The sequence below is a fragment of the Hippocampus comes genome, unplaced genomic scaffold (genome assembly GCF_001891065.2).
Source record: "Hippocampus comes isolate QL1 unplaced genomic scaffold, H_comes_QL1_v1.1 scaffold172, whole genome shotgun sequence".
Taxonomy (NCBI): Eukaryota; Metazoa; Chordata; class Actinopteri; order Syngnathiformes; family Syngnathidae; genus Hippocampus; species Hippocampus comes.
In genome coordinates, this window is record NW_017805072.1 from 661823 (window position 1) to 675803 (window position 13981).

Below are 13981 nucleotides of genomic sequence, written 5' to 3' on the forward strand. Positions count from 1 at the left end.
CCCCAATCATATACTGCAAAACGGGGGTGCCCAAAACTCGGTCCTCCAGGGCCGCTGTCCGGCCTGTTTTCCAGCTCTCCCAGGAGCAATACACCTGATTCAAATAACCAGGATCTTTCTGCTTCTTCAGAGCTGGTTGATGAGGTGATCATCTGAATCAGGTGTGTTGTAGCTGGGAGAGCTGGAAAACAGGCAGGACAGTCGCCCTCCAGGCTTGGAGCTGGACATTCCTGCTGTAAAACATTGTGAGCTCCTTCGAAACAACTCAATTTTTGATAAATCTGTCAATAAAATAGTTTGCTTTTTGTCTGTGAAGCATCCAGGCTCCCTTTTACAAACTTTAAACCGACAGAAATATTTTTCTGGACAGCAATGGCTTCCACTGCATTGTTCTCCACTGACATCCATTCTTGTTTAATGTTTTACTTATCATAGATTTGTCAGTAGAAATTTTAGCTTGTGCCAGAGATTTCTGTATAAGTATTTAGTTGACCAGTGTTCAGGAGAGTAGCAACAGGAGACAGGAACAGGCACTTGCAAATCACCACCCTCCTCCTCAACCTATTTAGTGAGATATGAAATGAGCGAGGTTGCTTGCTGATGCATTTTGCATCTGGCCTGTGTATTTGAACAGGAAGTATGCAAATCCAGCAATTCTGACAATGAGATTATTAGCAATAGTGAATTCAAAAATTGAATAATTATAAAGAAAAGACCAGAGAAAATGAGAGATCTTTTATCAGGTATTGTTTATTTTTACTCTTCATGATGCAGGTGAGGCACAAGTCCCTACAAGGAAACTTTAACCAACACTGCCAATCTTTCTCCCATTGGTTGGACTGTGGGTGTGCTGAATCCTGACTTCCATTAGCTCCTGGAGTTGTTATTTGCTTTTTCCGCCCGGCTCTATGGACGACTGCATCCCCTCAATTTTTTTTTTTTTAAATACATAGCTTACAGTATGTGATTGTTTGTGCAGTTTTAGTCTTAGCAGTGTATGTCAGTTATTGATGTGACTTAGATGAAAATCAGATTACAATTGTTGAGGAATTTAGCCTTACTATGAGTACTATTGGTACCAGTCTCTCACCTGAACATCTGTTTAAACTCACTCTTAAAATAAAGGAGGAAGTTTGTATCTTCTTCTCCCTTGAGTGAAAACAGCCCCCTAGTGTGTTCTTTTGCATCCCCCACCTCAGGAAACTCCCTGGTGGCGGTCACCTTCCCCTGAGGAGGAACTCTTATCTCAAAATTTATGCACAGCAGGAGAGCTCTGGACTTTTCAGTCCTGGACTTCTCATGCCAAGATCGAATTGCAATAACCTTCCTTTGGCTCTGATTTTTTCATAAGGGGCATTACTGTCCGCCTCTCATGAACATATTATCCCGATATAAACGTGAGTCTGTATTTTTCCTTTGCTTCCTGACGCAATCTGAAACTCTCAGAAGCCTGAATCGATTTGTATTGCGTTGTGATAAACTGCAGAAAAGATGGCGTGGTGTTGGGTCTTTGTAGCACCTTGTATAGAAAGTATAGAACTTGTGTCCAAGGAGGGCCATGAGGAAAATGGACAGATCCCCTCCACACAATCCATGACCATTTTCTACAAAAATCCAGGAAATCGAAATATCTGTCTGTCTGTCTTTCTATCTACAGTATTTGTCTTTCTGTCGAATATATAGAATAATAAAGACAAAGCGAGAGAAACACAAATGTTGATCGCCATAATTTTGACCTGTGTGGGATTAAGTTTTTCCTTTTTTAAATAAACAAACAATAAACAAAATACTCGGGAATTGTTTTATAGACATAAATGTGCATTGAGTGTGCAAAACCCAAATAACACATTTTGAAGTGTTAAATTCATCTCGATAAAAAGAGTGTACAATATATTGATGGTAACAAAGGCACTCATTAACGTTGACTTTCAGACTCTGGAGGCTTCCTACCTGTAAGATTTCCTCTAAATATGGCTCTGAATGGATAGGATGCCAAATTCTATTTTTTCAATTTCAAATGTATAAAATCATGAGATCGGTGTAGAAGAACAGCACAGTTGTGACAGTAAGTGGTTATCATTGACGTTTCAAACATGGGGACCGTGAGGTGGAGAAAAGTCATGATGATTTTAAGAGATGGGCTCACTGAAAGGGGGCCTAGAAAATACTATATACTGTATATTTTCAGTTTGTGGCAGAAGTATTGAAGTGGTGGCACACAGAGGGATATTTTTGTTCAGAGGACCCCAAATGAGTGGTGGTGCACCTGGCCTCACGTCAAGGGTTGTGGATTTGAACGTCAGCTCGGCCTGGAATATAAAGGGTTGAATGGGAGATTTCAAATGGCAAGCTTTTAGGCATATGTGCATCTCCATCAATTATACAGATACAGTCAAAATACTTCTGAAGCTCCTCCGATGCGTTGCAACAAGATTCATTTCAATTACGATGCAATGCAATTCACTACAAGAATGATGTACTGTATTCCAGTCTGATTCACTTGAGCCAACCAATACTGTGAAAAAGATCTTGGAAAATCAAACGTAGCCAAAATCTTCTGGAGATGTAATGTGACTACCCTGACATTCATTTTTACGCTCACAATAATACATTTGGCTGAGTCCTGCGAGAGCTCTGAGGAGATTTGGCTGCAGTGGAGATGAGATAATATCAATTACACATGAGAGAAAAGTGTTATTTTCCAATTGGAATGACTTTTAAGGAATACATCTCAAAATATAAACTGTTCGTGACAATTTTCCAAATGAGGCCATCACATTGCAGGCACTCAGGGCTCAATGCATATTATATCTCTGCAAGCTACTGTAAGAGCAGGTCAACTGTACCCACTTGTGCTTTATCATAATTAAGTCCTCGATTGGGCATGAGTGTTGGGTGCTTGGTTGTATTACGATTCCATAATGGAATGTTTTTCAGATACACAATCATCATGAAACGATCAAAAAGACCAACACCGAAAATTAAACATGGACAAACGATAAGATGCCTAAACAACTGGTGAATATTATGTGTCCAAACGAGGAGGGAAGATGCTGATTGATAATGATGAGGAGTAGGATGAGGATGAGGATGAGGATGATGATGATGAGGAGGAGGAGGAGGAGGAGGAGTTACCGTGAGATAATTACTAATATGACAGCAGGCCGTGGCTACAAAATTACACAACACCATTTTAAATGCCAAACCTGTGCCAGTTGTTTTTTTTAATGTTACAAACATCCTACAAATTAATGTGCACTATATATTTGGAGTACTTACCTTACTGATCCACACTTCTTTTGCCTCTGTAAATCACTGCAAGAAAGTAGATTTATTGATTTGGATTTTCTTTTTAAAATGCAATCATATCTCATCATTTTTGAAGACAAATAAAATAGCAAAACCAAGATGAATGTATTATATGATTAGTGGAAGACTTTACAATTCCTGATGTAGTTACAAAACACACTAACCTGTACCGACATCACTTCCTGTGCAAGTGACTGTAAGAGGCAAAATAATATAAAATCAGCCAAAAATGTTTCATCTCTTTTAGACACAAAGCTCTAAATTTAAGGTAACGATAACATTGACGAGAGTTTGGACAGCGTCATGCCACCATACCTGAATAAACCCTTTCAGCACAAAATGAGACTTTGCTGCCCTCTGGTGTCAACGGAGCTACCACTATATGATAAATGTCTCCGCATTGGACGTTTGCAATATCGCAGCTGCTCTCTCCCGCAGATGTAGTACAGTTGTAGGAGTTGTCACTGCCCATGATTTCGGCTATGTAACGGTGGTTGCCGCCAGTGGTGCGCCAGTGCAGCCGCAAAGAGTTTCCAGCCATCTTGTACACCCTGACGCCTGATGGACAACATGCACCTGCCAGACAGAGACAATGAGGCAGTGACCAGCATATTGTGATTCTGATATTTAATGGAAAGAAAAAAAATGTTTTCATCTAAGAAATCAATTTGTTATATATGTGTCAGTAAAAAGACGAATGAATGATGTCAGAAACATCTTTTTGACCTTAAAATTGTCAATTCAGTCTTGATTGTTAACTGTGCCTTTCTGAACACAACTAAAAAAAAAGAAGGCTTAGCTCACACTAGGTCACAAAGCCAAAATTGTTGGGAAATAGCTACACTGCCTGTGTATAAATAAAGGTTGCTAATTAACATAGACTCCATGCAATGGCTACAACTTGGGTTTCTGAAAGTGTCTTTTGACGCTACCAGATGTTTTTATTGTCAACAGCACAAAATAGGCTGTTCAGGCAGTAATGTACTACATTAGGCACCCTGTACCCTGGATTCCTCCAAAATCATGTTTGCTGGGCTAACGGAGAACTCTAAATTTGATTTTGGGTGTGAATATAAGTGTGAACGGTTGTCTGACTCTGTCGGTCCTGTGACTAACCTATGGCTAATACAAGCTGTACCTTGTTTTATTCACCCAAAGTCAGACGGTACAGTCTACATCATACCTTTGAACCTGCATTTCAGGTGAAAGAACTGTCTGGAAATGCAATGACTCACTGGATGAGAAGCCCTGGTATGTGCAGTTGACACTGCGTCCACTGTGGCTGAAAGCCTCCATGGTGACTGTGTAGTTTGTGCCACAAGTGATGCATCCCATGAGGCAGTGGAAGTCCTGGGTGTGGCAGCTTGCATGACCACGCGGTGATGTCAACGAGGTCAAAAATGTATAAGCACCTTTCGAGGGAGACCATGAGACATTGGTCATTGCCTGAGTGACTTGGTGTACAGTGGGACTGGGGGGACAACAGGGTTCTGTGGGAGGAGAAAATGTGTAGAGTGACGAACGACAAATCAGCATTGAGCAGCAATGATCCTGCCACAAAGTGTCAATTCTTTACCTGTTTCTAGTGTTTCATAGTAACTGGATAAACTCTGTCCAGCAGCACTTGTTGCTAGGACAGTGACCTCATAGATGGATCCACAGGGCAGACCTGTGATGTCACAGCTACTTCCACTCGAAGTGCAGGTATGTGTGCCATCTTCTCCCACTGCGCTCACACTGTAATTGGCAGCACGGTTGTTTGCTGTCCAACTTACACTGACACAGGAAGAGTTTTTTGGATCAAGCTGGATATACGTGGGCATGCAGGGGGCTGGCCAGGAAAAAGTAAAAGATAAATATTTTGAGTGATAACCAACACTATGCTGCCAAATGTATCCGCGAGTGCACAGGTGTCAATCCCAGGGCCCGGGGGCCAGAACCGGCCCACGACATCATTTTATGTGGCCCGCAAAAGGCACATCAGGTGTGTCAACAACAGTTGTTTCGATCAAAATGTCTTCAGTTTTAACACTGAGATTTCGATGGGATTTGTTACCACCCACCCCTTTCAAACTAATTTCAAAATAGCTTAACACATAATCTACTGGTGTCTGATTTCAAAATTAGTTGCCCATCCATTTGTTGTGATGACACAAGGCGCTCATACATTTAGACGGGTTCACAGGTTGTTAGAGGAATTTATGAGCAAAATTGTATCATGTTTAAAGTTTCATTTAATTTGGGCTAAACGTTTGGGTGCGTATCCAGCACCTCCAAATGCCTGTGCACATAGGCGCCGGCCACCTGGCCGGAGGGCTGTTGAAGTCCACAATTAGCACGTCAATGCAGGTGGGCAATCACAGGGGAGGGGGCGAAACTCGGTCACAAAAGGGGAATGAATAATTTGGGAACAGCGGTTGAACAACAAAAGACGAGTTGAGAACACCCGTCGCGCCCAGGCGACATTTGTCGTCCGCAAAGTCTGCAACATGTTAATTCGATGTAGACCAGACAGAAAAGGCGCCAACGTACTGGTGGTTCAAGTTTAAAAAACAGGTAACCAATCACCACCGAGGGGCCGGACCGGGGGTGCGGTATGCAAATGTCGGGGGCATTAACACTGAGATTTCGATGGGATTTGTTACCACCCACCCCTTTCAAACTAATTTCAAAATAGCTAAACACATAATCTACTGGTGTCTGATTTCAAAATTAGTTGCCCATCCATTTGTTGTGATGACACAAGGCGCTCATACATTTAGACGGGTTCACAGGTATAACAGCCCTCCGATGGAAACCATAACTCCGATGTGGCCTGTGACAAAAATGAGTTTGACACCCCTGCTCTCATAGTAAGTGAAGAATCATGTTACAAGGGTTTAAATTTGTTTTTAATTGACACTACACTAAATTTGTTAAGCACAGTTCAATTGTGTTTAACTCTGGAGTCCAATACATTTGCATTTAATATTTTAAAACTGTTTGTTTTCAACCATTTCGGTACACTTTTTTAACATCATTTTTGTGTATTGCTTTTCAATCGAATCATTCTTTAAGTACATTTTTTCTTCTGTCATTCAGTGCATTGTTCCAGTTCAAACAGTGTATGATATTAGAGTTAGATACAATAAACATTTAAAACAATTTTTAAGAATAAAGCCACTGCCTTATTTTTGATGACCACTTAGGCCGAATTAGTTAATGCATTATATGGTGGTACTTGGAGTGCAAAGCACTTTTAGATGTGTTACTTCGTGTAAAACGTTGGAGAACCACAACACTATGCGCATGCAGGAGTCAAGACGCCATGGCATTATGGGGAAAAAAAATGCCAAATGGAAATTATGCACCTCATAAAACTATCAAAATTACGACTGACTTTGACTTAATTTTTGAATGCATTGAAACAATGTTGGTCAAATGCTAAAAATAAACATGCAAGTCAATACCCCATGGCATTGTGGGGGGTGTTGAGCATTTAGTCTTATGTAAATTTTAACATATTTGCAACAACTAATATTTGCATTCAGTTTGCCAGTGATGTGAGAAAAGATGGCCTTGATAATTCGCCAACATGGCAATCCATACAGCAATGCAAGTACTGCACAGCCCACTTTGCCGACTTTGAGAAAAGCAGCAGATCTTAGCCCGAACAAGGAAAGAAACAGTGAAATGTTCCTGTTCCAGTTCCATTGATCAATTTCTCAATGCTGCATCAAAGTAGCACTGAAACAGAATAATACCATTTATCTTATAAATCATGAGAAATGTTTTTTTTTTGTTTGTTTGTTTGTTTGATTTTACAAATGTGTTTGATACATTTGTGTTTTATTTCACTTTTGGGTTGTTTACAAAAGAGAATAGTTGATCATTGTAACCGACTTTCTCAAAAGATGTACAGTATTGTATTCTAAATGTGACACACATTGAACAATGTACTTTTGATTTATTTTCTTCCCCTTTTGTGTTTCTTTTATTTAGTTCAGAAGGACCAATAAGCGCTACATTTTAGGGAACATCAAATAATTGAACTAGGAATGTATAGTTATAGATGGCCAAAGTTTATTCCCCTGGGCTGCCATTTTTTAAAAAGCTTTATCTCTACTTTATGAAGGATGAGGTAACCTGCAGTCTTATCAAGCCTTCAGTACTTACATTCCTGTGTTCTACACACACAAAATCTTAATTGGAGAACAGATACACAACAATAGTAAAAATAAATTTTTGGATCCAGATTTTAGAGGAAGAGTTCCTGAAACTAAGAACCATTCAAAATATAACCATTCGTTTTCAGGAAATGGGTAATAGTACATGAACTTGAAGTAGTGTACCAATTTTCATTGGTGATTGAGTCATATTCTTCTTCATTCTTTGATTCATATTAGTGCATGTGCGTGGTTCACCTGTGTCTTTGGTGTGAGCTTTGCATCCAAGATTACAGCCACTCATGTCATTGCAGGGTGTCACAACCACACTGTAGGCACTGTCACAGCTCAGGTCGGAGAGGGCGCACACTGGTGAAGTGTCATTGCACAGGATGACTTCTGAAATATCCGCTGCTCGAGTCTCATACAGATCTGTTCCACGAGATGCTGTCCATGTGATCTCCAGAGTTTCCGTGCTCACCAGGGAGACAGATACACCCTCTGGACAACAGGGCACTGACAAAGACATGGAAGACATAAGTTAAGACACAGGTATATTAGGTCCAAATAAAAACATACTTACATGTGGTATGGTTGACATGAGGTCCTTGAGGACTGGAGCCGGCATAGTTGTAGGCAAACACATACATCTGGAACATGTAGCCACATTGGCAGTGGAAGGTGCAGTTGTTGCCGGTAGTGTTGCATGTCTCTTCACTACCGTCACCTCTCTTGATGTAGCCCATGTAGCTATCCGCAAGGGGCTCCATATCCCAGGACAGAGTGCAGTTTCCTTCCACTGACTCCACCAAAGCTAAAGATTTTGGTGGGCAAGGGACTGAGAGGGACAGACACCAACAATCATACATAGTTTAAAAAAATGGAACAATATTGAAATTTTTGTGTTACTATCTAAAGTCTTTGTGGATATCAGCAACAAGGGTGAAGAAATGGTCCTGTGGGAATCAAAGTTGTCATACTCACAGGTGATGAACTCAACAGGACTTGAAGGGTAGCCGGGCCCCGCTTCATTGGAGGGGACAATCTGGATAGTGTGCACCTCTCCACAGCCCACTGGTGAGAGGATGCAGGAGCCGGATGTGGCGTTACAACTGAGGCTCTGATCACTCATCACATAGTATTCTATGTTGCCATAAACCTGCTGATTTAATTCCCATGAGACAGACAGTACAGCCCGGTCGCCAATCATCACCACAGAGACTTCAACGGAAGCCGGCGTCGGAGGTCCTGTTAATACACAAGGACAAGACACGGGGACACATCCAATAATAAACCGGTTACACTGTATGTGTAAAACTGTCCCTGGGACTTCAATTGCCAATAAATACATAGGTTACTGAAGGAGAAACTTGTCATAGTTCTTTTTTTCTGTCATAAACTGAAATAATCAATTTACAACAATTTACTGTAAAGATGTTTTGCAATGTATTCAAATTAGATCAGTTTAGAATCTTGTGCAAGCCATATCTCTGTTACAAGACTCTTTCAGCTAGCCATGTCCAGCTCTGGTCCTCAAGCTCACCACCATGCCTGCTTTCCATCTCTCTGTGCTGCACCACCCCTGGTTCAAATGATCAGCTCATCAGCAAGCTTTGAAGAAGCTTGATAATGAGCCTGATCATTTGAATTTGTTGCAGCAGGGAGAAATGGAAAACAGCCAGGACAACAGCCCTTGAGGACAGTGTTTGGACTTCAATGCTTTAAGCAAATGTAAAATGTGGAAGTGCTTGCTTACGTGTTGTCTGGTTGATGTACAAACTTCCCTCTCCCTTTCGTTCTTCAGCATCCCAGCCATACCCCATGATCATGTAGCGTGAGCCAGCTTCCAGTCCAGAGAGTGCCACGTTTGTGCTGCTGGTGTTGTGTTTCATGGTTGTGTTGGAGAAAACCTCGTACAGGGCCACAGTGTACTGGACAGCACCATCAATCGGGTCCCAGGATATAAAAATGCTGTCATTACTGGGAGAAGAAGTGGAGGGCTGAAGAGGAGGCAAAACTGTGAAGGAGAAGAAACCTTGATGAGATTTTTGGCTTGAACATTCCAGTCGAGGGTCGTGGGTGTGCTGAAGCCTATCCCGGCTGTATTCGAGCAGTAGGGGAGGCACACGCTAAACTGGTTGGAATCCAAACGCAGTGACTGTAACATGAATATTTTCAATTCAAATTGTATCTTCTGGGCAGGATATATACTGCATTGTTCATTAAAAGGGTGGTCAACTAAAGAATTTTCTTAACAATAACATGTTCTAAGCGCCTCCATTCATCTAAACACAACATTCTGATGAACACTGTATGCGGAATATGAGTTAAACAGCAAAATCCACCCGTTTTTAGGTCTCGCAGGAGGCAGTCATTTTGCCTATTTCTGTCAACTGAAAATTACATGACAGTTACTCCATTTATCCATTTTCTAATCCGCTTATCCTCACGAGGATCGTGGGCATGCTGGAGCCTGTCCGAGCCGTCTTCGGGCAGTAGGCGGGGGACACCCTGAACCGATTGCCAGCCACTTGCAGGGCACACATAGACAAAAAACTATTCACACTCACAGTCACAACTATTGACAATTTAGAGTGTTCCATCAAGCTAACATGCATGTTTTTGGAATGTGGGAGGAAAACAGAGTACCCAGAGAATACCCACGCAGGCATGTGGGAGAATGTGCTATTTCCACAGAGAAAGGCCTGATTCAATTCCCCATTATTTTGTTTGTTTGTTCATTTAAAAAAGGAAAAAAAAAAATTTGTCAAACTTAAAGAGTTCGTTGGGCTTTGGAGTTTATGGGGTCTTATTTTCGAATACAGGTCCTGTGCACTCGCCATAAAAATGGCCGCAATTTCATTTTCCTGCCCGGGCAAGTCTAGTTGTCCATGTTTGGGACAGCGTTGCGCCTCATTGGGCATACTAGCGCATGGAGTTCTCACACTCTCGACCTGACAATGTGGTCAAAGAAAGTAAAAAGGGGCACATCTTCATTTTCGTCTAGTTTAGCATGGTTGTGAATTTGGTAGACCATGCTGCATGTCGCTAGACATTCCAGGGGAGAGAGGGTGCTTTGTATTACACTCCTTTGGCACACCAGCCAATTTGCTGAGAAAACAAGACTCAATTTTAGACTAAAACCATGTCTAACTTGTGGCAAAGGTGATGAAATGCAATTTTGGTACATTTGATTGAGATGCAGGTAGGTTCGGCGCTCTTTCATATGACTATAGGGACAATCTCTCTGAATCATTGTATCAATTATTTGAATGAATTCCTGTCATTATCATTTATATTGGGGGCAGTTCAAGTGGATGCACAGTGATGAGGACAAGGGCTCTGAGAATACTCAACCTGTGTGAAAATAGCAGAAAAATCACAGGTATCAAAATGTTCAACTTGATGTACAATAGGGATGACCATTGCCCCCCTAGACGACATGTAGCTCTGCCCTTAGCTGTGTAAGACTGTCAACAGTTCCACAGTTCGTATTGACAAATCCTTTTCAAAAACTTTTGGGTGCGTAAGGCCATTTTTCAATTCCATATATTCGTTATTATATTTTTCTGTGCTTCTGGCAAATTTGAAGTATATTGGTTGAGAGATGCGATTGGCTGGCAACCAGTTCAGGGTGTACACCGCCTACTAACCGAAGACAGCTGGGATAGGCTCCAGCACACCGTGCGACGCTCGTTAGGATAAGATGATCAGAAAATGGATGGATGGATCTTGGTTGAGAGATAGACACATTTTTGGGCTAACAGTGTGCCAGGTGCCCGTCATGTCACTCTGACCTGCCATGATGTCTCATATTTTCCATCACTTCTGATGATAATTTCATCATTTTTTTAACGACAGATACCTCCTGACTGTGGTGTATTTGTTCCATATTATGAATTATAAGAACCATGGAGTGTTTGTTCATTTTCAACTCTCATTTAAAGTATTATATTTCCTTTAAGTGTTTTAGTTTTCATCCTTGGACTCCTCATTTCCAGTTTTCGGTTTCAGCCAAGACCTTTAATTTCAGTGCATCCCTAGTGAAAACATGAGTTGGTGTTTCTGCTCATAGATTAGATGTGGCCCCCTGGGTAAGGGTGGAGGTGAGTGGCAATGGATATGTGCTGAATATGAGATCAACTCTTTGTTTTTCACATCGAGGGCTCAGGTAAAGTTACCACCAATGAAGGACAATCCCGGAAGGCTGCTGTCATATTTCTCGTATGATGAAAACCTAGAGTTGCTCAAACATTGTTGATGTATCAGGTGAGTGTGATTGTGTGCTATGAAACAATAGAGCAGATCCAATGACCTCAACTGAGAATGGGGTGTGAAGTGACTTTTTTTAAACATATAATAAACATATTTTCTGTGTTATTTGCATTGATAAAGGTGACCAGACATGAAAGTAGGAAAACTGTACCTGTCTTTCCAGTTACAGAGGGAGAGGGCTGGTTTCGACCTCCGCTATTCACCGCCATAATGCTCAATGTATACGCAGTGTACGGTGTGAGAGAACTGATCTCAGCTGGGGAGGAATAAATTGTATCCTCTCTATAAAATCCATCATAACTCTGGATCCGTACAATGTAATGAGTTGCTCCTGTGACCATGTTGAATTCGACTATCAATGTTTGGCTGTCCTTTGACTTGACTTTCTGGATGGGATCCATCACCTCAGGAGCTGAAATAGTAGAAATAGTTTTGATCAGGTACATTTAGGGAGGGGAAACGAATGCAAATATGTCATAATACACTTGCCATCATCTTAGAAATGTACTAACCTCATCAGATTTTAAAATTACAGTAAAAAAGTATGAGATCAAGTCATACGTTCTCCATTTTGGGAAATATTACATGTCATATTACTGATCTGTTTTACCACGTAAATGTCACCGTGCCCTCCAAAACGTATGTGTTAACCTCACCTGTTAATGACTGAACAGTTATAACGTCCAGTGGGACTTGGTTAATATCCAAAGGTTGAACCGTGAAGACATATAAATTGTTGGGGGACAGAGATTTGACAGTGCCCATCACTGTGTTTTCACCAAATTGGGTGAAAGCAATGACGTCTTGCGAGCCTTCTCGGGACACTGTGATCAGGTAGGAGGTGGCTCCAGGATACCTGTTCCATTGGAGAGTTGCGCTCCTGGATGTTTGCGTGAACACCGATGCTGTGAACACTGAATGAGGAGGTGAAACGAGTGTGTCACACACACAACAAAATATTTTTCAATTATAAAACATTTTTATTTTGGTGATTGTATTGTGAGATATGAGTGGTGATGTACTGTCATGGATTACATCAATGTCAGTCGAAAAATAATAACTAATAAAAATACAATACCTGTTTGAGCTGAAGCCTGTAAATTCCAGTGAAAAGAAATTATTCATAAACTCGCTTTCAAACAGTTCGTGTTAACATCTGTCAGTACATAACTTTTTATTCTTGCTTTTTGTCCTTTTCATCAAACATATTTAGTAAATAAACAGAACATTTCTTACCTGTGTGCATATACACACCAAGACAAAAGCAACCAAACCCTTCAACGTACCCATTCTTCACAACTCACTTTTCTGTTGTAAATCTCTCAGCTAGGTTTCAATTTAAAACTCGGTCTCCCTCTGAACTGTTTCACCCTTCTTAAAAACTAATCTGGTATCTGTGTTGGTTGTAATTCATACACCATGTCACGCCTTTTTAGCCTGCATATCCAATCATCGCAAAGCAAACAAATGACAAAGAAACTGGACCTTACCTGGCTTGAGGCTATGTAATAATAATACAATACATCCTGATTTATATAGCGCTTTCACAGCAGCTGCAGCTGTAACAAACAGTTAACATAAAGTTAATAATAAACACAACACATCACAATAATAATGATTAATTACCAAGCCACTTTATCAATAATAATAATAATAATAATAATAAATTACCAAACTACTTTATAAATAGAATAACAATATTAATATTAATAATAATAATAATAATCGTAATAATAATAATAATAATAATAAAAGCTCTGGCTTTCCTGTGTGGAGGTTGCATAGTCTGCGCGTGCCTGTGTGGGTTTTCTCCGGGTACTGCGGTTTTCTTCCACATCCCAAAAACATGCATGGTAGGTTCATGGAACACAAAATTGTCCCATGGTGTGATTGTGAGCAAATGGTTGTTTGTCTATGTGTGACCTGCGATTGGCCTGAAGACGGCTGGGATAGGCTCCAGCATGCCCCGTGACCCTTGTGAGGATAAAGCGGATAAGAAAATGGATGGATGGATAATATATCGAATGTTCAGAGTGGTCAAGGTAACTTTATGTCGCCTGAGCATGTTGAAAAACAGGTTGTGGCAAAATTACGATGTTGAGTTTTCTTTCGTAGCCAGTAGGATGGATAGGATTAGAAATTAGCTCATCAGAGTATCATCTGAGGTTAAATGTTTTGGGAAAAAGTTAAGATGGTTTGGACAAATCCAGAGGAAAGAGTGAGTGTGTCAGTATAAGGGTGATGAGGATGGA

General features: G+C 40.8%; 1 protein-coding gene across 1 annotated transcript; it reads right to left on the reverse strand.

Moving 5' to 3' along the window:
- Window positions 1–3086: 3086 nt before the first annotated feature.
- Window positions 3087–13082, reverse strand: LOC109512739 (fibronectin type III domain-containing protein 7-like). The gene is made up of 14 exons (XM_019864691.1): window positions 12966–13082; window positions 12808–12823; window positions 12386–12643; window positions 11881–12141; window positions 9211–9471; window positions 8439–8702; window positions 8038–8292; window positions 7713–7970; window positions 4886–5140; window positions 4545–4799; window positions 3625–3885; window positions 3474–3503; window positions 3280–3315; window positions 3087–3170 (listed from the first exon to the last, which is right to left on the reverse strand). The coding sequence occupies exons 1-13, from the start codon at window positions 13017–13019 to the stop codon at window positions 3281–3283; spliced, it is 2463 nt and encodes an 820-aa protein (XP_019720250.1). The 5' UTR covers window positions 13020–13082; the 3' UTR covers window positions 3087–3170; window position 3280.
- Between the last annotated feature and the right edge of the window lie 899 nt (window positions 13083–13981).

Excerpts from the sequence above, each read along its gene's own strand:
- LOC109512739 (XM_019864691.1), bottom strand. The coding sequence starts at position 13,019 with ATGGGTACGTTGAAGGGTTTGGTTGCTTTTGTCTTGGTGTGTATATGC. Across the intron at positions 8,703-9,210 it reads GTACATCAACCAGACAACAC|GACCTCCGACGCCGGCTTCC; the intron begins GTAAGCAAGCAC and ends GTGTATTAACAG. Across the intron at positions 5,141-7,712 it reads AGCTCACACCAAAGACACAG|CCCCCTGCATGCCCACGTAT; the intron begins GTGAACCACGCA and ends TTTCCTGGCCAG.